This window comes from Brienomyrus brachyistius, chromosome 9 (genome assembly GCF_023856365.1).
Source record: "Brienomyrus brachyistius isolate T26 chromosome 9, BBRACH_0.4, whole genome shotgun sequence".
In the NCBI taxonomy this organism is placed as follows: domain Eukaryota; kingdom Metazoa; phylum Chordata; class Actinopteri; order Osteoglossiformes; family Mormyridae; genus Brienomyrus; species Brienomyrus brachyistius.
The window spans coordinates 3,052,548-3,073,442 of NC_064541.1; the positions used below are offsets into that span (position 1 = coordinate 3,052,548).

Below are 20,895 nucleotides of genomic sequence, written 5' to 3' on the forward strand. Positions count from 1 at the left end.
ATGTTTACATATTAGCAAGATTAATAAATAATTATATAACCACGGAATAAATGCAATACAAAATGTACAGTGGAATTATATATACTCACTACAGGAATTTTTAATAGATACCTTTGACCAATGTTGCTGCGACGTAAATGCGTGCGTGTGTGTGTGTGTTTAAGAAAAAAAAAACTCTATCTCCGCCCTCTGCCCGGGCTTATTGTTACCATCCGCAAACTGTGGCTGGAAACCGGCTCGCCGTTTGCGAAAATCGGCCGGGGAGAAGCTAGTTGGTGGTGTCTTTGAACTGTTTTTAAAAAAAATAAAAATTAAATAAATATATATAAATAAGAAATATCTACCAGAATATTCAAGTATCGTGTTTGATCGATCTCGTAAGTACCAGCTATTTTTTTTTAAGAGATGCACACCAAATGCTGCTACCTGCCAGGATTGGGCTATGGAGAAAGGAGGAAGGCCTGCAGCCCAGCTAGCTATATCTGTTAGCCGAAGCAAACATGACAATTTGTGATAAACTGACGGTTGTTTTGTGGATATTTTGTGTTTTTACAAAAATATGTTGAGAGTATTATCGTTCCTATAGCTATACGGTAAATATGACACCATTTATTAACGTTCTACATAGTTAAATTATTTAGCCGTATCGCTCCTTGAAATGGTTGAATTATGCTGCCGTTTTACGGAAATAGGCTCTCGGCAGTACTTGTGAGCGGTGCATTCGTGGTGTTTTTTTACGCATATTTATGCACAGAATGTTTCAGGGTTGTTGCTGCATTTTTTTTCACTGCCAAGTTACTGGTTAATGTGTTAATCCATTATCCGTGTTAGCTTATCGGTTTTTTTCTTAGTAGAAAAGGGTATTCATAACTAAACATTTTGCTTCCTTCCTGTCAACCCAATGGACGTAACTAATTCAAAAATTAATAATTTCCCCCAAAAATAAATCATTATGGAATAAAGTCGTGCACGTATATATATCCTCGAAACTGATATATTTGCATAAATTCAAAATGGCCGTTCATTTCTTGTCAATGTGATTAAATATATTTAAAAGGTGAGAAATGTTCGTATAAATATAAAAACACGAACGAGTGTCCATGTCGTTATAATGGAACTTATCTGAAATGGTTTTTATCGCGGTGGTAACCCTTGATTGGAGATTAATCTGTATCCATGATCCTTTCATCATTGTGGCGGCCTTTATTAATTTTCTTAAATACACGTAGCATTCCAGTTGATACAAAACGTGTATTTATTTAAATTGCGTTATTTTGTTAGTTTTATACATTTCTTAAATTTTGATTTTGAGTTTAATGCCAAGCGTTTTTTGGTTGAATAGGCAATAGGATTAGTAGTGTATGTTCAATATCACAAACATTCATAATAGTGTCAGTTATTAGTATGACTGTTACCACATTCCTCATATCCTCATTACTGAGTTCATGCACTGGAATTAAGATAATTTAGTAATAAGACCAGTCCAAATTTATGTATTTGCTTCCACTTAGCCAGAGTACCCCTTAACAAATAAGCTGTCTAAAATAGCTAACTGACCAGATCTCAAATTTGTGAATTCATTGATCTCTTTGTTCATATTTACAGTAGCGGATGCACATTTGGAGGGGCCTTATCTGGAGCCTTTCCTTGGAAACACAGGGCACAAAGCAGGTGTGTGTTTGACCACCCCAACACACACACTCAGAAAGGATCATGAACACAGGAATCCTACAATTTAACATATACCTTTAAAAATGTTTCTGCCCTAGGTCTGCATATGAGGCATCAACATTTTCTGTTCAAGAAAAGTGTTACATTTTGGAATGATGGAGATGTTGATGATCAGTTCCCTTGTACTATCTTTGTCCTGATGCAATTTGAAAAATTGTAGTTGTAATGAATGAATCTGGTTACACAGTATATCTGTTGAACTGCAATCCTTGAATTTCCCACGCTGGTTTTGTGTGATTTGGAGGTGTGGTGGGAACAGTTTAATGAAACTTTTGCCTTCTGCATTCGGGGAGATGTTATTAGACAGACATGAACCACCATAGTCATTGTGTAGGGGGCAGTGTGTGGCTCACTGAGCTAAGCCTTTGTGCCTGTGATTGGAATGTCACCGATTTGAAACCAGCTTCAATTGAATTGGCACATCTGTGGGCCCTTGATCAAGGCCGTTAATCCCTAGCTCCATGGCGTCTGCTACAGGTGGCTGCCCTTCGCTACCAAGCTTGCTCTCACCTTCGTACGTGTCTGTGTGTCATGGAGAGCCATGTGGGGTAGGTGAAACTAAAATTTCCCATTCATCCATTATCCACCACTTATCTGGAGTCAAGTTAGGTCAGGGAGGTAGCAGTCCCCACAGGGATCAGTAATGTATTATTATAATAAGAAGTAGAAAATTTTATGAACAGTATAAAAACACCCCCCATGAAACACCACCTTATTAGGGTGGAGGGGTTTGTGTGCCTCTGTAATCTTACTAGTTTGTGGGGAGCAATTGCCCCTGGTATGGTCTTCCAAAGCAAATTGATTCTAAGTGAGCGGCCAGTCTAAATGCGATTCACATAGACCCCCATGACGAGTACATTAGAAAATAATGTGACCCTGCCTGGACTGGAGAGACCAGGGTCCCATCCTGGAGCTTGACTGGGGTGGAAGCTCATGTCCAAGTGCCTGATGGCCAGACCCGCTCCCCATGGGCCTCAGCCAGGCATAGCCCAAAAGGATTACATGGGTCCAGCCTTCTGTGGGCCCACCACTTGCAGGAGGGGCCAAGGGGGTCAGGTGCTGTATGGATCGGGTGGCAGTCTAAGGCAAGAGCCTTGGCAGACCTATCGTTGGCGACCAAATCTGACTATAGATACATGGAACTAGGGAAGGCACGATACCAGAAATTTAGTAGTCAATACCAGTATCAGTAGAATTACATGATTCTCTACCTAATTCGATACAATGGTAAAAAAAAATTGTCCCATCTCCTTGCAGTACTATGATTTATGTGCTAGTAGTCTGCTTGTAGACATCCTTCCTTTTATTCAGCATGTAAGGATAGACTTGATCAAATGTAGGCATATATGCTGCCTCTGTCAGTTCTGGAAGAATTGCAGCTTCGGTACATGCGCTGCCTATGGCACCTACAGTACTCAAAAGAAACAAAACCTTCGAGTTTTCAGAATTTTGGTTTTGAAAGGCATCATAAGTGTTCTTTCCGGTTGGGGATTGGTCAGGCCACATTTTTTATTTCAGTTCCGATCTGATTCTGATACAGAACTGCTGATTTCGATGCAGGAGCTCTTTTTACTTTAATATTTTAATATAATGAATGCATATATAATATTTATACTTTGATATTTTTAAAACTAGTAAAGACATAAAAAATATGCCAAAAAAGCTTTAATTGGGCTACTCATAAGGTATGGTTCCACCTCTTATATCTTATTTTAAGCGTTTTTGTGGTATTTGCAGTTGAATTTGAATATCTTCCAAGAGCTTATACATAAGTGGCAAATCCTTAAAATGCCCTACAGTTTTTTGCCCACTGGCAGCCGCGTCACTTACACTTAGCAGTACTACAATGTATCAGAAGCTGTACCAAGTGTGCAAAACAGCCCAAGCTAGTGACTCCCAAATCATCCATTGCTGTTTTCATATTACTTGAATTTTTGCAGAATTGCTTGTGCTTTGTTTAGTGGGATTTTCCACTAAACTCTACTTCCATCTCTCAAAGCTTTTCTTTTTACGAAGATTGCAAATCATTGTGCTACTAGTTGTTGTTAAAGCATGAAATACTTCCAGATCATCACCTTATCTGATATTTTTACACACTCCTCCTGCGAAGGGTATGCATGACATCAAAGCACTCGCACTGATTGAGTGCCGGAAATACTCAATGGCAGCATTAGCATTGATAGCCTTCTTGGAGACCTTTCATGGGGTGCTGGAAGGTGCCCCCTCTTCGAGCTTCATACTTCTGCTGGGGGACTTTAACATCCACATGGGTAGCAACAGTGAAACCTGTGATTGAGAGCAATGGTCTACTCAATCTGAACCCGAGTGCTGCTCTGTTATTGGATTTCTGTGCTAACCACACTTTATCCATAATGAACACCATATTTGAACATAAGGGTGTTCATAAGTGCACCTGGCACCAGAGCATCCTAGGCTGCAGTTTGGTGATCAGTTTTGTAATTGTATCGTTGGATCTGTGTCCACATGTTTTGGACACTTGGATAAAGAGAGAAGCTGAGCTGTCAGCTGATCACTTCCTGGTGGTGAGTTGGATCTCATGGCAGGGGAATATACTGAATAGACCTGATAGACCCTAGGGAAGGTGTGCTGGGAGCGTCTGGTGGAAGCCTCTGTGTAGGAGATCTTCAAATTGCACTTCTGGTAGAACCTCCTGCATCCCAAGGCAGTCATGGGACACTGAGCCTGAATGAAGGACGACTCCATTTCAGAAGCACCTGTGTGGAACTGTAGCCATAGGATTTTTGGTGCCTGTCACAGTGGCAATTCCCAAATCCAGTGGTGGATACTAGTGAAGGGATCTGTACAGGTACCAACAGGCCAATCAGAATGAGGCTCTGCAGTACTGAAGCAAAAACTCAGATGTGGGCAAAGTTTGGTGATTCCATGGTGATCTAAAAGATTCTGGCAAACCATATACGCCCACCTGTATACACCCTGTTTACAGCAAGGATGGAGAACTGTTAGCCTTAACATTTAATCAGGCAGTGGAAGGAATATTTCAAGAACCTCCTGAATCGCACTGATACTCCTTTCTTGAAGGAAGTAGACCTGGAAGACTTGGAGGAGCACTTGCCCTTCATATGGGCTGAGGTCACTGAAGTAGTCAGTCTTCAGTCGTCAGACTCCAGGGTTGGATGACATTTGCTCTGAGTTCTTGAAAGCTCTTGCTGCTGTTGGCTGACACGTCTCTCCAATATTGTGTGGCGGTTGGGGGCACTACCTTTGCATTGGCAAACTGAGATGGTGGTCCCATTTTATAAGAAAGGGGAACAAAGTATGTTTTCCAACTTTGGCGGGAATCACACTCCTCAGCCTCTTTGGGAAGCTCTATACTGGGGTACTGGAGAGGAGGGTCCGTCCTTTGGTCGAACCTCGGATCCAGGAGGAACAATGCAAATTTCATTCTGGCCATGGAATGCTGGACCAGCTCTTTACCCTAACAAGGATACCGGAGGCATTGTGGGGGTTTGCCTAACCATTCTACTTGGAAAAGACATATGATCGTGTCCCTCAGGTGGTCCTGTGGGGGGGGGGGGGGGGTGCTACAGAGTCTGCTGTTGTGGCCATCAGGTGGAGTGAGAGTTTGGTTTGTATCACCACTAGTAAGTCAGACTTGTTCCCGGTAGGTGTTGGAGTTCATAATGGTTGCCAGGATAAGGATCAGCACCTCCAAGTCTGAGGCCATGATGCTCAACAGGAATAGGGTGGATTGCTCTTTCCTGATGAGTGATGAGTTACTTATGCTGCTCCACTTAAAGGAGTATCTCAGGGTCTTGTTCACTGGTGAGGGAAGAAGGGAGCATGAGATTTGAGTGGTAGATCGGTGCAGCATTGGTAGTAATGCAGACACTGTACAATTCTGTTGAGGTAAAGAGAAAGCTGAGCTGGAAGGCAAGGCTTTCAGTTTTCTAGTCAATGTATGTTCTTACCCTCAGCTATGGTCACAAGCTTTAGGTAGTGACCAAAAGAATGAGATCTCGGGTAAAAGTTGCAGAAATGAGTATTTCGCATGGTGTCTGGGCTCAGCCTTAGAGAGAGGGAGAGGAGCTTGGACATTTGGCAGGAGCTCAAAGTAGAGCCTCTGCTCCTCTGCATCTGAAGGAGCCGACTGAGGTGGTTCAGGTGTCTTTGTAGGATGTCTCCTGGACACCTTCCTGTGGAGAACTTTCAGGCATATCCTATTCAGAGAAGTCTTTTGGGCAGACCCAGTAAGTTTTGGAAAGGTAATGCATATCAGTTGGCCTAGGATTGCTTTGGTATTCTCCCGGTGGAGCTGGACATCTTTGATTAAACTTCTGCTCCTGCGACCCGACCTTGGATAAGTGGCAGAGGATGGATGGATGGATGGATAGATGGATGGGTGAATGAGGAAATGTTCATAGTTAGATTATGATGAAGAGAAAAGTGGTATGACTTGCAAGCTTCGCATAAACCATAGCAGTAGTGATGCTCTAACCAGTAAGAGTTTAGAAATTGAAGGACACCATACGTGCTAACTGTGGAGCCCATAAATAACCTGGTTATTCAATCCATGACTGGGTACAGTGCAAGCTGTGGCAAAAATAACTAATGAAAAACATGCCAGCAGTTTTATGTGCATTGAAAGCTAATTTCTGGACAGCAAAAGAGTATCTAGTAATAATCAAATGTGAATGCTTTGTCACTGGGGTTCCAGCCGTATGAGATTTGATGATAAATAACGATAAACTCTTTATTTGCCATTTGCACGTGTGAGTTCAGGTACATTGAAATTCTTCTCTTTGCCTACCCAATTTTGCTCTCCTTACCTGTGGTGCCACAATGTGGGGTCAGCCTACGGGCAGCACCACTGGAATGGTAGGTTAAAATGATGTTGAATAATGAATTGAGAACATTTCAAGTTACGAACGGCTGTTCGGAATGTAACTAGTACGTAAGTAGTGGAGCATCTGTACATACACATTGATAAAAGTAGGGGTGCTTGGCCATTACTTGCCTAGGGCACTATGCACTGGGACACTGTCATACTGGAACAGAAAAGGGCCTTTGCCAAACTGTTCCCACAAAGTTGGAAGCATAAACCTGCCCAAAATGTCTTGGTATGTTGAAGCATTAAGAGTTCCCTTGACTGGAAGTAAGAGACCTAACGCAACTCCTGAAAAATAACCCCATACCATTATCACTTATCCACCAGACATTACAGTTGCAAAGTGCAGTCAGACAGGTGATGTTCTTCTGGCATCCACCAAAACCAGATTCATCCATTAGACTACCAGACAGAGAAGCTTGATTCATCACTCCACAGAACACGTTTCTACTGCTCCAGAGTCCAGTGGCAGTGTGCTGTACACCGCTCCATGTGACGCTTGACATTGGGCTTGGTGATCTGAGTCTTGCATGCAGGAACTCAGGTATGGAAGCCTATTCCATGAAGCTCCTTGTACACAGCTCTTGTGCTGGGAGTAATGCATTTTACGGACGTTTGGAACTCTGAGTCAGTGGAGCATTGCTGACTATGCACCTCAGCACCTCTAGGCTAATGTCTTAAAAGATGATTGGAGTCAGGAGTTGGCAAACCTGGACTCCAATTAATGAAATGAGATTGGAAGTGTGGGTTAGAGGTACTTTGACTTATCAAGAGCCATTGATAACGTTTTGAGTTTGCTGTTTGCAAGAAGCATCAGCTGATGTGAACCATTCATTGTAAAAGATCTCAGAAGATTTCAGATCAAGCATTATTTATGTGCTTAAAGGTGGAATGGGGGTTACAAAGCAATTTCAAAGATATTAGATATTCATCATTCCAGAGTTAGCCACATTGTATATTAATACAGACAGTTTAATACTGTGGCTACTCTCCACAGAGGTGGGCACCCAACCAAGATGACTCCAAAGACATAATGGAGAATGCTTAATGAGGTAAAATCAATCCCTAGAGTAACAGCTACAGGCTGACGGAATCATTGGAACTGGTTAACATCTCTGTTCGTAAGTCTACTATATGAAAGACATTGAACAGTCATGATGTGCATGGCAGGATCCCACGGAGGAATCCACTGTTTCCAATGAGTTTGCTCTTTGAGTAATTTCACTTGGGTCGTTGAACAAGGCCCTTAACACCAGTTGTTTCAGAGGCTGACTGACCCTGCTTTCTCAATTATGCATTGCTTTGGAGCATCTCCTCAAAAAATGTGTGTGTAAAATGTGTTTTAAAATCCAATCAAGCGTGTCAAACGGACAGTGGTCTGTGATCAGTTGATATCTGATATCGTGGCATGCAAACATAAAGCAGTTGTTGCAAATGTAGTGTACGTGAATATTAAATTTTACATTAATATCTGCCCCAAGACATTGACACTAATAATTCAGTATTGGCTAGACCAGTTGTTCTCAACCTTTTTGTACTGTGACTCAATTTTTACCATGCCAGCTCAGTCAAGTATAGATTTAAATTAATGCTATGATCAAGCAGGCACTCTGCAATTTACACCATCTTGATTAGGTGTGCCAGTGAACTTTCAAATTTTTTAATGCCAGTAAACTTTAAAGCATCTGTCTTGGATTGGCTGAATGTTCACTAGTTTTGTGCTAAGCAGTTGCAGACCCAAGACCTGTTTTTGTAATTTAATTCTAGGATTGGTCCTGGGAAATCTGATCATGGATCAGAGTAGGAGCTTGCTGGTTTTAAAATGCTTACATTTCCAACTCTGCCTCATGACCTTTTTAGAACTTTCAGTGACGCATGGTTTGAGGATCGCCGAGCTAGACATTTGGAAAACTAAAATATACTAGATCGGGAACCGAAAGTAGGTTCTGAATTAGAACCGATTGGAAAATACTTGGTACCAAGTACAAGTACCAGTACTAGAGAATCACTCACACCCTTGCCACAATTCTTTTATTTTTGCCCTGTATGTGGGTCTGCTGCATTGAAAACATTCTCCTGACAGTCGCTGATGCATCACAGATGCTGGCCAGATATTTGCCGTGCTAAATATCTAGACATCGGCGACTTAAAATCCTGTAGATGTGAAGTGTTGTGGTTGGCAATGAGCTACAGTCAATGAGAGAACAAAACATGGGGTGAGGTTAAACCTGAGACAGGAGTTTAAAAAGGTGTTATAAACGTGTAAGAAGTTCAGTTTGTTTAGAAACTGTTCTTACTGTTCAGCTGTATATATTAAATATATTTAATATGAAATTTGTATGCCAGGTCAATTAAAGACCTACGACAGGGGTGTCCAATCTTATCCGCAAAGGGCTGGTGTGTATGCAGGTTTTTGAGGTAACCTGTAGGTCAGGTGTTCAAACCCAGGTGTGAGGACTCCTCAGCCAATCAGTCCTCTAATTTAATAATCTAATTAGGGAGTTGCAGCGAAACCCCGCATACACACCGGTCCTTTGCGGATAAGATTGGACACTCCTGCCCTAAGGTATCTGATGCTGTTTCCTGAAAGCTCTTTGCATACGAGGGGTAATTTACCGCATGTTTGTAAATGTAGAGCGTATGTGTTGTCATTAGATTATAGTGTTTTAACACTTTGTAATGTGTTGACACTAGTTGATTTCCCAGTGTAAATTCATGACAAAACTCAGTTTAGAGACTAGACTGACTCCTGGTGAAAGGTCTTGTACTGCTTGACTGTTGCTGATCAGTCATATGGTGTGTAAACTACAACAGCTTCAAGACTCCAGATTACAATATCAGGCTACTTAAAAAAAAAAAAAAAAATCATCCTTTTTTTTGGAGGGGGTGGGGGGGGAGGGATTTTTTTTTTTTTTTTTTTTTACAAATTTTGATTGACTGTTTGGACTTTCAAATATGTAAGAAAACACATATTTGAAAATACATACCGAAGAGAGCAGACCTACTTAGTATGCCTCCTCAGTTCTTCCAGTTTGTTGCGTTTCAAATATATTAAATGTAAGAAAATACAAGAATGTAAATTCCTTGATCCATGTGTATCTCATAAATGCCTTCCCAACTATGGATTTGGATACTTTATGCTGATGTTTCATTCGTGAATATAAAAATGATACTATTTGAAACCAATATTCTGTTTGTCATTCCCATTCTAAATGAACAACCAAGATTTTAAAATATATATCTAGAAAAAAAGTGTATTAAAACATGTGAAAACATGAGGAATTTACAAAACACAGGAACCTGAATGGTTGAACAAGGAAATGCAACTCTACAAACAAGTACTTAAGAACATGTACCACATCACTTCCCCAGATTTAAATCTTTGCACCAGCCCATCTCAGGTAGAGACAAATTTAGGTTCATGAAACCATTCCAAGACTAGGATTACACAATGTGGATCAATCGTCGATGTGGAATGCCCGGGAAATTCAAATTTCGTTATTCTTGGGCATTTTCCATGCGATTTTTACAAAATAAAAAATTTAAAAAAATTTGGGTCGGAGGCATTTCGGCGGGTCGGGAGGGGACGAGAACCACTTATTTTTTTTTTTTTAAGTGGCCTAAGCTGTGTAGGGTGAACAGTACAGTGATGTAACTACCTTAAAAGTTGTGTAGTGTGAACAAGGCAATACAGGAGCAGTGTTTTGTGTGTAACGATGCAACTTAACCAGTAATATGATGAGTAATATAGCAAAATCTCACATTATGGAATCTGTTAATATGCGCATGCAACACGTACAACACGATCCTATCCTTTTACCCTCTGTCTACAAACATTTGGGTCACAGGACTCAGACTTGTACCCTAAGGGCTCATTTATGCTCCCTTTATGTACGAAAATAAATACATCCATTTCAAACGAAGTAATCGTCACTGCCCACATGTATTCTGTACTTATCCTGTACATTGGCATGGATGTTTAGCAACAAATCCACTAGATGGTAGGACCTTCTGAAGTTTCATGGTGCAACAAGCATGATGACGGTGGAGGAGGTTGTAATAAAGTACTTGTTAATTAAGAAAGAGGCTGCTTTATGGACACTCGTATAGATGTTTAAGATTTCACACCAAATTGTTAGGAACCCTCATTGTCTCAAAAAGAAGGCGCTTCTGCCCTTAGGGCATCAGGCTTTATTGTCACTTGTCATTAAACTTCAGCAAGTACTTTATTGGAGCTATGTTGCACATATCTGGTCTTCTTTGAGAGTGAACCAAAGTGTACCAAAATGCCATGCCACAGGATAGCAGCAATTTCAGATGATGAAAATATAAGCTTGTATTTCAGATATGGGATATTTTGGTAATTGTGTTGATCCAAAAACTGGAAATAGACAATCGGAGAGTTCTGAAATCAAGCAAATTAACACTTAATCAATTTTCTTTGCTTGTCCTTTTTTCTTCAGTCAGTGGAATCATTTACACCAGTTCGCACTAAACAATAAAGACAACATGGTTTGCCATAAATTGGCAAGATGAACGGATCGGGTAGTTCCACAATATGTAATGCAGTTTATGCATGCTTGGAAATGAATGCGCAGACATGCCAGTTACAAATTGGGCCGGTGGTATGGATCAGGTAGTGACGCAGTGGAAGAGATCTGGCAGGATGGCGTTAGTTGCCGAGTCTGACAGGCAGCCAATTGGGAAAGATGATGCACAGGTGACATTCTCTGTTAAGTTGCATTCTTTTCAATACAAGTAAAAAGCACGTGTACAGTACATGATTTGACAACCATCAATTTTCATGTCGTGGTATACTGTGAAACTGGTATACCGCTGCAACCTTACCCATAACATAACCTTGGATTCTTTGGTCTTAAATTCTGTGTAGAATCACATAGCATGGTCTGGGTTGGTCGAGGAGATTATTGGAAAGTATCTCTGATTGTTACTTTGAGGCTTCCCCCCCATGGGATTTTCCCATCTAGTCCAATTCCTCTGTCAGTCATCTCAGCCAGTGGGTTGGTGATCCTGGACAAGTCCCCAAATTGTCATGAAGGTTTTCTCAATCATAGGTCAGACAAGAAGAGACTGAGTAGATATGGAATCCTCTTCAAATGTGTATACACAAGGAATAGGTAATTCCTAGGTTGTTGCAGAAAGTCTTTGTCTTCAACTATTGGCTAAGAGTTTGACCACAGGCATTAAGCTATTCTTAGAATTTTCCATTTGCCCTTTCAGTTATAGGTCACCAGGTGTCTTGACCTATTTTCCACCCTTAGTTCTGCAGATTATCTGTTATTCTCTGAGGATGTGGTTTCTTTCTGTGCTATAGCAGCAAGGACATGAAAACACCCTCTCAATGTGAGTGAAGTGAGATTGGTGATATTCCATTAATATCTAAATTTCTTTCAGACACTGAATTCTTGTATGTTTACATTAATACTCATTTCATTCCATTAGGACTCAGTGTATTTTGTACTTAGTACTATCTATCCTGTTAATCCATTACTAGAAACAGCCTCCAATTGCTCTAACCTAAAATTGTTGTGACATAGAAAATGACAAGTATATTGATAATTTACCTTTTAATACAAAGATTTTAGGTTGATTTAGCTAATAATTTTGTCCAAAGTGATGTGCAAGTACTACATCTTCTTGTTAACCTGGTTCCAAAACTGTAAGGATACAAAGACAAGCTACCTGGGTTTGGGTTCATTAGCTAATCTCAGAATTACCTATTTCAGATGGATTTGGTTTCATACTCCAACTGCTAAGCCTAAGGTGGCTGCGTACCATCAACGTCATTATAGAAATGCAATTCTATATTAGGGGTGATCACAGGGGTGATCGAGGTTTTGTTGCACCGCCTGTGTAGAGTTCCCAAGGTGAACTTTTTCATTTGTTCCAATTCCTTTTTGTGGAAGGTTGTTTGTCGTGGAATGCTTCGTTACCATGTTCCTGTCTCGTGTAAATTGTTGGCTTTCCTGTCTGTGCCACTAGTGGTTGTTGATAAAGAAAACTGCTTCCAGTTTGAGTTGTCATGTCCTTAAAATGTCACTCAATAAGTTTATTTACACTCCATATGTCTGCTGCATCGAAACATTCTGCACCCTTTAGGATTGTGACATAAACAAGGTGGTATTTTAAGTATGCAACACCATTGTTCTCACTGATGTTCTATTTATGTGGTGTACCACAGGGATCTGTCCTAGGTTTATTATGCTTTATGTACTTTTATGCATTTAACTAAGATATATTACATAAAATGAGTTTTGGTTTTCTGCTGGTGACACTGAAATCAGTATCATAAATTCTGATTGTCGTCACAGATTTGCAAAAATCACATTAAAAATGTCCTGTTGTGTTGTATTTTTAATGAATATTTTTTTTGTTTCTCTCTTCCATTTTCTCATAGCCTAGATGCTGATCTGAAGAACTGAATCAGTGGAAAAAAGAAGAAAAAATTTGCATCCAGATTGTAGTCACAATATGGGTATAAAAAGTTAAATTTATAAATTTTTTTGGCTTAAAACTTTGAGCCTCATTGGATAGTCATGTCAAGTTAAGACATAAACTTAGTTTCAGATTTAAGGCTGACTTGAATAACTTTCTTAGTGTTATCTCTTGAAGAACAAAAAGACGGATTTTCTGAGATGGATCAGCTGAGCTAATATGATCTTAATTTTGTGAGCACATGCAGTGTTCTAAATTATTTTGGTATTGTGTTCCAGCCCCTATACATTATAATGTTAGTCTAGCCACAGGATGGAAATGAGGTGAAGACTGGAGTTCACACTGCAAATGCTTCTTTAGACAAAATGGCAATTATCAATCTCCTTTTTAGTGCAAGTTAAATGGCATACATGGAGTCATGACGGGATTATGTTTTTATTCTTTGTACCTCTCATGCTACCTCTGTGTTTGAAAATCTCTAATGTGATCATTGTCACTGTCTGAAAGTGTTTTTTGGTTTTATTGACATTACACAATGGTCTGAAGTACATTCTTTTTATATAGTCTTCAGATTAGTTGGTGCATTATGACAAAATGGAAATTTTAGACCAGTGAAACATTTATATTGTGCTCTTTCTATACATTAAACTTAAAACCATAACACTGATCACTCAAAGTATTATATAGTGTACACTTAGTGCTGTTTCCTAAACCTGATCTTGTGATACTGTTGTCCCTCCTTCAAATTACCCAAGAAAAAAATGGAATACCCCATTGTGGATTATAACAACTGCAGTGAACAGGTTGGGGGAGCAGCAGCTTTCATCTGCACTGAATGTGGAGATGGCTTCAGCCATTATCCTGACCTGTTGAATCATATGGTAACACATGGGCCAGTGGATACCTTCTCCTTAGATTGTCCCCCAAATGGCTTTGGAGCGCCTCTTGAGTTTGCACTTCATGAAAATGGCATGCTAACAGTTGTAGATAGATCTGTAGAATTGAACTATTTACCTGCCAATGATAAACCTCCATCCCCAAATATAGTTTGGAGTCAGGCTTCTTCACAGGAGTCCCAGCCCTGTCCTGTTACGTCACCTACAGAAGACGAACCTCTTGAGTCTCAGCATACTCCATTAGTGTTGCCAGCCAGCCAGCCTCCTACATCTCAAATTACACCTGTAATTCTGTCCTCAACTAAGGAAGTACGGTCCTATAGTGAATCCATTAGTCGAACTCTAGTTTCCTCTCGCTCTGCTCGTTTTCGATGTGAAACATGTGGCCAGTTATTCAACACAAGGGCTGGTTTACAACGACATCAGCGCTACAGGACCTTAGACCAGGGATTTAAATGTACTTTGTGCTGCAAGGTCTTTGGTGAACGTGAGGAACTGCGTCAACACCTTCAAGAACATGCACATGAGCGATTTTATAGCTGTGGACACTGTGGAAAACGATTCCTTAATCAAGAGACTCTTCATTCTCATCAGGAAGAACGGCACAGCAAAGCAGCATCAAAGTCCTCAAAGACCTCTAAAGAGGGTCAGGAAAAAAGCACTGGTAAAACGTATCCCTGCAAGTTATGTGGGCTTCGGTTTTTTTGGCTGTCTGATTTGCAGAGTCACTTGCTCAGTCATGCTCAAGGAAAAGTAGTGTCCCATGCTTGTACTACACCAACTACCAAGAGACAGCTTCAGCAGGATGAAAAGGCACGTGATAGTTTACCTAAAATTGGCGTCCCTAAATATACAAATCAGCGTCGGGATTCTGCCTCCAGTCTGAATACATCATTTAGACCATACCGCTGTGGTTTATGTGGGATTCGCTTTCAGCAATTATCAGATCTTAAGTTGCACCACCTCTCCCATCAGACACAAGATGACTTTCTAAGCCCTGAACCAGAACCTAAACCTAAACCGAAACATGTTCAAAGTGGGGCAACAACAAGACAACAGACCCAAAGTAGTCCACCAGCAAAAGAGCCAAAGCCACGAGGACGGCCTCCACGTGGGAATCAAGCAAATCACAATGCTCGTGTATATCCTTGCAAACTATGCCACCGTGTGTTTGTGCATTCCAGTAGCTTGTCTCGGCATATGAGATACCACAAAGGAACTTTGCATACTTGTGTTTACTGTGGGAGGCACTTCCCACAGCGCTGTGATGTAAGGAGGCACATAGCAATGTATCATAATGCACAAGGAACACAGTCCAAGGCTGAGACGGAAAAAGCAGTTGCAGAAAGTAGAAGGGACCTACATTTGCAGCAGCCTCAATTAAAGCCATATATACAACCTCAAATAAGGCAGGCAAAAGAAGTGGAAAAAGGTACATCAGACAAAAGAAAGGATAACAGTAATTATTCTTGTGGAAAGTGCGGAAAGATTTTTTTAGATTCTTCCGAGCGGGATAAACATGGTTGCAACAGTCAGCACCCCTTAGATGCCAAAGAGGCACAGACTCCTTCCAAACCTCGGGTGACCTTCCAGTGTAGTGTTTGCGGTAAAGGATTTGGGTTGCTTTGTGTTTACCAACGTCACCAGCGTTATCACAGACGGGAGCTTTCTGGTGAGATACACAAGTGCCCCCGCTGTCCAAGACGTTTCCGTCAGTCATCTTCATTAATACGCCATCTCGAAACTCACCAAAGTCATTCTCCACAAGACGATGACAAAGAAGTGCAAACATCTCCTACCACTTTGTGTGGTCAGGATCCTGCCTTAGTTTTGGAACATGACAATGAAGATCTTGAGGATGAAGAATACTTGGAGGAAGAGGAGGCTAATGGAAGTATTGCAGCTGAAGTGCTGTATGAATGCACAGAATGCACCCAGACTTTCTCTTGTTTGGTGACATTCCTGCAGCACCAGAGTGCCCATGGTTCAGATAGCCTTGCATAATGGAATTCCCAAATCAATGTCTTGTGAAGTGTGTGTGACTTATGAAACTAATTATGTTCATGAACTGTTCCTTCTGGCTTTCACAGTCAACCTAAAATCGAAAAGATGAACAACAGAGGAAAGTTATGAAAATGTTCCACAGGTTTGACATTTTTCTGATCCAGAGTTTTCAGATGACTTTTTGTATTGTTGAAGTTTGTTTTGCTTGGGTTTGTCAGTACTGTTATAGAAGGTTATCTGGTTCCAGTTTGGATCAATATGGATCTGTATAGTTCTATAGATTCCAAGTATCTGGTAGTTTTGGAACTACTGAAGATGAATTGGATTTGGAAAAAAAGATGTGTATTTGTCATGACTTGGTCTTTTCTACTTAAACCCTGTTGGAAATGTACATAATATTGTGGATTTCCAAAACGTTAAGAATATTGGCATACATCTTTGCAGGATTTCGTTTCAAAGGTCCTTTATTAGAGGATCATCTTACATCTGTTTTGGGTCTCTTCAGCTGTGATATCAGTTTTTAAAAAAATGACACTGTTTCACAGTAACATTATAAATGCTGATGTCCAGTTACTGTTATTCTTTCTAAGCCAGTTGTCTGTTAGCTGTGTGATATTTACAAACCCTAAACATTTCTAATCAGATTAAGCTGCAAATTCCCATGGTGTCCATCAGTTCCTGGGAGTTTGTCCTTGGAACATTCATTTTATATGCATTTCCATCTTTGATTATTTTTTTGTTTGTATGAATTTGTTTTGAACTGGTATTTGGACAATTGCTATTAAGTTTTTAAATAGTAGTTAAACTGAAAAATAAACTGCAGAAATTTGCAGAATTCTCTTGCCCCTAATTTAACATCCACACATTACCATGTCACCTACCCCCCCCCCCCCCACCCAACTCGCAACCCTATAAATGTCTTTTAATTCTGCTGTTTAAAAATTAACATCCAAGAAATAGGTGGTACTCTTGAAAATAGCCCCTTGACAGCTACAAATAACTTGCACACTTTTCTTGTATTGAACTATATTCCATCTTGTATTTCAATGGTAATTACCCTTTTTTATCGCCCATATAAAATTCCTATATCTTTCTTCCTTACAGTTCACATATTTGGTACTGGTTATCACTAATATCAAATAGGAAAGTGCCATTTGTGGGTTTTTTTGTGTGTGTTTTTTAGAGTTGCATCAAATTTGCATTGTTAAGGACCAGAGGCACTGAAAAGTTTTTATTTTTACTTTGTGGGCAACAGAGAGACTACTCAAAAGGCTTTTATTTTGAGATACATCAATGATATAATGTAGTTTTTACATTTTTCATTGCCAAATATGAATCAATGTATCCTTCCTCCGGAAATGTTATGTGCCATTACATTTAAAAATAAATGTTCGCTATATCAGCCCATGAAACGTTTTTTGATTTTTTTTTTCTTTCTTTTCCCCATTGTTTAGTAAATAGAATTATTAGAATTTATATTCCTTAATGTAAAATGATTTACCGGTTCAATCATTAATTTGACCCAGGCTTGTGTCTTTAAACATTTAGTTGAAGTAGTCATTTCACACTCTTGAAAAACCTCTAGGAATTCATTATATTCATGATTTTCTCCCTGACCTCTTATGGAAGATGATCTCGCCTCTTGACCAAAAGTATTTTATGTACATATGTAGGCATATTTCATGCCTGTATAACAGAACAGTGATCAGATCAATGTAAATGGAAAAACATTCTCCATTGCATCTGGTAAATAGTCAATGTGATAAGTTTCCAAAACCTAAGAATTGTCCCTGGAACTCATGAAATGTAAAAAACTTGCAAGATCATCTGTTTACTATAACGTTTTATAAAAATCTCTTTGGTTCAATCTGGAAAAAGACACAGTAATACTTGTGTCTGTTATTGGTTCTTCCTCTGAACTTATATTAACGTGTATGTTAACTGTGGTTTGGAAGCTGTTGCTCAAAAGTTTTATTCTTTTGGCTTTGGAGCATGTGGAAGTTGAAACTGTGGGAGTACCAATGCAGTACCTTCCTAATCCATTATCTTTTGGAAGCGCAATAAGCATACTACACAACACAACCAATGGAGGTAATATCAGGCAACTATTAGAAACCAAAAACAGATACCACTGATACTGCAGCATCATAAAGAGCTAACTATCAAAAATCCAGTTGGGAGGGGAGGTGGCAAATATAGCCTCATACCACTAGGGTTGTGGGATCACCAACCCTGGCCATAAGTGCCTGTTCTGTATTTGAGTATCCTCGAGAAACTCAGGTTTCCCCTTGCAATCCTAAGATAAGTGAACTGGTATCTCTAAATAGTTCATACTGGGTAATTGCCTTGTAATAGACTGATATGCTGTCCAGGGTGTCCCCTGCACTGTGCCCTGTATTTCATGGGTTCAGAGCACCCCTGTAATATGTGGTTCTGGAAAAACAGTAATAAGAAGATACATTACAGACATACAAACGGTTTGTTTTTCTTGCTCAAGATGAACCCTGTGTGTATTTTTATGGTTTTTTGAGTAATAGACCCTAAGCTTAAATGGTTCCATTGCTAGCTTTGTATAGAAGCTAAATGCTATAATCATTTGTAACCTTCTGGAATGGCAAATGTATCATCAAGACACCGGAATTTGGAAGACTGAATCGAAGAAGTCTTAATTAGCTCTTGGAAGTTAACAGATTTGGAGACTAAAACACAAGAAACCACTATTTTGATTCATCTAAGACCTAGACATTCTTTGGGGGAAATTTGTTGTTAGATATACCAGCTTACATGACTAAAACATGAATTGGTATTTATGATCAGTGCACTGTGTGTGGAGTTTGCATGTTCTTGTGTTGTATGAGTTTCTTCTGGGAACTCCAGTTTCCTCCCACAGTTCAAAGACATACAGTAGTTTAACTGGCATCTCTAAATTGTCCATAGTGTATGATTCTATGCATATACCCTGTGATGGAATGGCATCCTGTCCTGGGTATACCCCAGCCTTGGCCCTGTGCTGCCTAGGACCAGCTCCAGCCCCTCAACCTATTACTTTGACCAGGAAAATATAGATTCATTGCATTCCATGTTGTCAAGCAGCAGACCTACCACTAATATTAGTGTCTGTAACTTCTTATGAATAATTAACACCCAGGCCTGAAGAAGACTATTGGAAGTCCTACTAAAATATTCTGGCCAAATTATACCTTTTCTCAACAACTGTGGAACAATTTCTCAACTGCAAACAGCTTGCAGAAAGTTTTTGCCATGTAATGCCTGATTTTGGTTTGCAATGCACATCCTTCTTGAGTAGTCTATGTAGTTCTTGAGGGTCAAAGTGATCAAAAGCCAATCTTAGGAGCACAGTGTGCATGCCTGAATTGTGGGAGAAATCTGTACCCCAGGAGAATACGGCTGTGGATGGATTTAAACCCACAACCCCGGAGTTGGGAAGTTAGTACTTAATGTTTTTGGGAAGTTAGTACTTATTTTTTAAAGTTATTTATGATTCCTGTTGCTACCTAAAAGCTTGTATATGAGCTTCAAGAAACAAAAAAGTTTATAACCTTAAAAATTATTGTATACCTTTATGAGGCTAAAGTATACCACACTGCACATTCATGCATTATAACTTAGAAACAGTTTTTGTATGTTCTTACCTTTTTGTCCTGTATAGAGTTCTGGAAAAGAAGATGCAGATCATCTGTATAGCATATCTAGAGCAAAGCTGAAGATAACAAGGAAAGTGAAGGTCAACATCTACCAATGCTAGGCAAACCACTGACCCAAAAGCTGTTGTCACATCTCTTGATTCCAGAACAGAAAACCTAGCAGGAGAAGGAAAAAGTTATCTATGTGGACCTTTTCCAATTCTGAATTTCAAATAATATATGTGAAATATGCTCATGAAACCATATTCCTCTGTATGCTTCCTGTAAAATGTAAACCTATTATGGTTTTACATGAATAAATCTGTTATGTACGTCTTCATTCTTGAAGTTGCAATAACATTTGTCAGAAATAGACCATCACACTTGCAGGAATGAATGTTGAGTATTGAAGGAATTTGGTATTTTCTTTTAGCAGGGGTGGAAAGTTCAGGTTCAGAAAGAGTTGTGTCTCAGCCAGTCAGTTGAGTACTTTGGGAATATGACTCTTCATATTCAACTGACTGGTTGAAACAAAATCTTGGTTTGGATTTGTACTTCCTGAACCTGGATTTTCCATATCTGAGTTTGTTTTCTCATAAACTGACCAAGTTCCTATGAACCTTCCGTATGTAACACTTGTTTACTCATCTCTAGGACCTTGAAAATCTGCCATTGATTTCCAGTCCCTTATTATTTAGTCAAGTGTCCTTTATGGCCACCAATAGGGAATTATTAGCCTATAACATTAAGTCAACTTTCCCACAGTCTATCCCAGAGAGGTCAGGGCTCAAATATGGGATCCACCCATGACTGGGTGCATATACACTATGAAATACACATGCCAATTAGGATAACTGCATGTCTTTGGACTACCCAAAGGAAACCAAGACACCTCTCGGAGAACACACAGAGCAAAGGCAGAATTCAAACCCTAAAACCTCAGCTCTTGTACCCTCCTATCAATGGTAAAAATTTGTGCTGAAACACACTTACATGACTAATGGTAGCAGTTGACATATGGCCCAATCAGAGAGCTGTTTTCACCAACTATCTTTGACACCAACTCAGCATGCTCGATTGGCCAAAACAGCAACGTGTACCAACTTGTCTGACTGTCATACACACTGAGATGACAGGCAGTCACCAAGTCTCCTTGACAGACTAACAGTTTTCAGTTGCTAAAAGTCATCTTCTTGTGTTCCAGGTTTAAGGTAACTACCCAATAAGCTCCACTATGCACATAACATTTTCAAAGGGATGCCAAACAGAAAAACAACCAAAAAATGGTGACACTTGA

The 20,895-nt window shown here is 39.8% G+C and overlaps 1 protein-coding gene across 3 annotated transcripts; it reads left to right on the top strand.

Annotated features, from left to right (window-relative positions):
* Positions 1-217: 217 nt before the first annotated feature.
* Positions 218-19,938, top strand: si:dkeyp-84f3.5 (uncharacterized protein LOC334144 homolog). Of its 3 annotated transcripts, XM_049024270.1 has the most exons (4): positions 218-377; positions 1,606-1,671; positions 2,209-2,279; positions 13,017-19,938. In XM_049024270.1, exon 4 carries the CDS (start codon positions 13,816-13,818, stop codon positions 15,952-15,954), a length of 2,139 nt encoding a protein of 712 aa, XP_048880227.1. In that variant the 5' UTR covers positions 218-377; positions 1,606-1,671; positions 2,209-2,279; positions 13,017-13,815; the 3' UTR covers positions 15,955-19,938. The 3 variants fall into 3 exon arrangements, with proteins under 3 accessions (XP_048880227.1, XP_048880226.1, XP_048880228.1); XM_049024269.1 differs by lacking the exon at positions 2,209-2,279; XM_049024271.1 differs by lacking the exons at positions 1,606-1,671; positions 2,209-2,279.
* The last annotated feature ends 957 nt before the right edge of the window (positions 19,939-20,895 follow it).

Excerpts from the sequence above, each read along its gene's own strand:
- si:dkeyp-84f3.5 (XM_049024270.1), top strand. The coding sequence starts at position 13,816 with ATGGAATACCCCATTGTGGATTATAACAACTGCAGTGAACAGGTTGGG.